Genomic DNA, 1584 nt, shown 5'->3' with positions numbered 1-1584 from the left:
AGAGAGAGAGAGAGAGAGAGAGAGAGAGAGAGAGAGAGAGAGAGAGAGAGACCCTTATACTGAGTTGAACAATTTCAACAAGTGGTCAGGGAGTCTTTTGTCAGGCAGTGAGGGGTTTGCAAGGCTTTACCTGTCTGTGCATCTAAATTAAGACATGCAATCTTCCCCTCTCTGCTCTTCTACATAAACAGGTGTCTCAGACATCCTCAGAGCAGTTGGCCTTTGTGACCTTACTTGCTCAGGGAAACACTCTGAAAATCTCTGAAAGGAGAGTGGTGGCCATCGCTGCTGAGGAAAACGCAACTTTTGTGCAGACAGATACGCCCATCTACAAACCTGGAGACACCGGTAATTCACTGTAAACACAATCTCCAAACTGACATGTAGATCTTAGGAAAGCTTGTCTTTCTTGTCACTGACGACTGCATTCCCATCATCCCTACAGTTAGGAGACGCGTCCTTAGATCGGGAGCTGTTGTCCATAAGACCCTGTCCCTTCCTTCCACTGTGTACAAATCCCCCTGACACGGCTGCATGGTGCATTGGTTTCCAGCATAGAATGCAGCGTGTAATTGTTTGATCTAAACCACTGATCCATAACATGCCTGTTTGGCAAGCTCATTCATTCTCTTTCTCAAGCCAATTATTTCATACTTGGATTAGAGATAATGAAAGTTTCTTATGACTTTCAAGGAAGAAATGAGAGTCATTGTACAAACAGTGCCAATCACAACAAAGATCTCACCGGCAGCATTTATGGATTCTATTGCTCTATTTTTATGTTCACTGCGATAACACATGGATGTTATCTGATGACGGAGCCTTTCCGCTTTCTGCACTGTTGTCCCAAGCAGATTGTGGCAGACAGAACACCAGGCTATAAGTCAGAACAACTTGCTTTGAATCTCGGCTCTGTTAACCAGTGAGTGACTTTGGACAAGTAAATTCTGATCTTCCAGATTTAATTTCTTCATTTGTAAAATTAATGGTTTTGAGATGAAACCACCTGTCCTGATTAATAGTACACATTTCTATGTTTTTTTTTTAAGGAGCTGAAAAATGGGCTTTATTGTGGCTTAAACAACAGACATTTACTCCTGGCAGTTGAGGAACCTGCCGATGTGACGGTGTCGGGGGTGGTTTCCTTCAGCCACTCTCTGCTGTGCTCTGACTGCCGTGATGGAGTTGGGGACAGGGGGTTCCTCCAAGGAGTCTCCGCTGTGCTCTGAATGGCCAGCTTATGTAGGCTTCTTTTCACTTTTCTTCTATAATTAATTTTAAGTCATCACAGAAGACTATGGATTCCATTATAACATTTTCACATATAATATAGCAAAGATAAGCCGGGCGATGGTGGCGCACGCCTTTAATCCCAGCACTCGGGAGGCAGAGGCAGGCGGATCTCTGTGAGTTCGAGACCAGCCTGGTCTACAGAGCTAGTGCCAGGACAGGCTCCAAAGCCACAGAGAAACCCTGTCTCGAAAAAACAAAACAAAAACAAAAAAAAATATAGCAAAGATAATTCTTTTTTTAATTTATTTATTTCCTTATTAATTAATTAAAGATTTCTGTCTCTTCCCCATC

General features: G+C 43.1%; 1 protein-coding gene across 9 annotated transcripts in view; it reads left to right on the top strand.

Moving 5' to 3' along the window:
• LOC126488497 (ovostatin homolog) overlaps nt 1–1584 on the top strand; it is a 59901-nt gene that overhangs the window by 1220 nt on the left and 57097 nt on the right. For all 9 annotated transcript variants that reach the window (XM_050122017.1, XM_050122015.1, XM_050122014.1 and 6 more), the window contains exon 3: nt 192–348. In XM_050122017.1, the coding sequence (XP_049977974.1) occupies nt 192–348 (157 nt within the window). The remainder of the gene's footprint in view (nt 1–191; nt 349–1584) is intronic.

This window comes from Alexandromys fortis, unplaced genomic scaffold, assembly GCF_014885135.2.
Source record: "Alexandromys fortis isolate MF-2015 unplaced genomic scaffold, M_Fortis_MF-2015_v1.1 scaffold_208, whole genome shotgun sequence".
In the NCBI taxonomy this organism is placed as follows: domain Eukaryota; kingdom Metazoa; phylum Chordata; class Mammalia; order Rodentia; family Cricetidae; genus Alexandromys; species Alexandromys fortis.
This window is presented reverse-complemented; position numbering and strand designations above follow the sequence as displayed.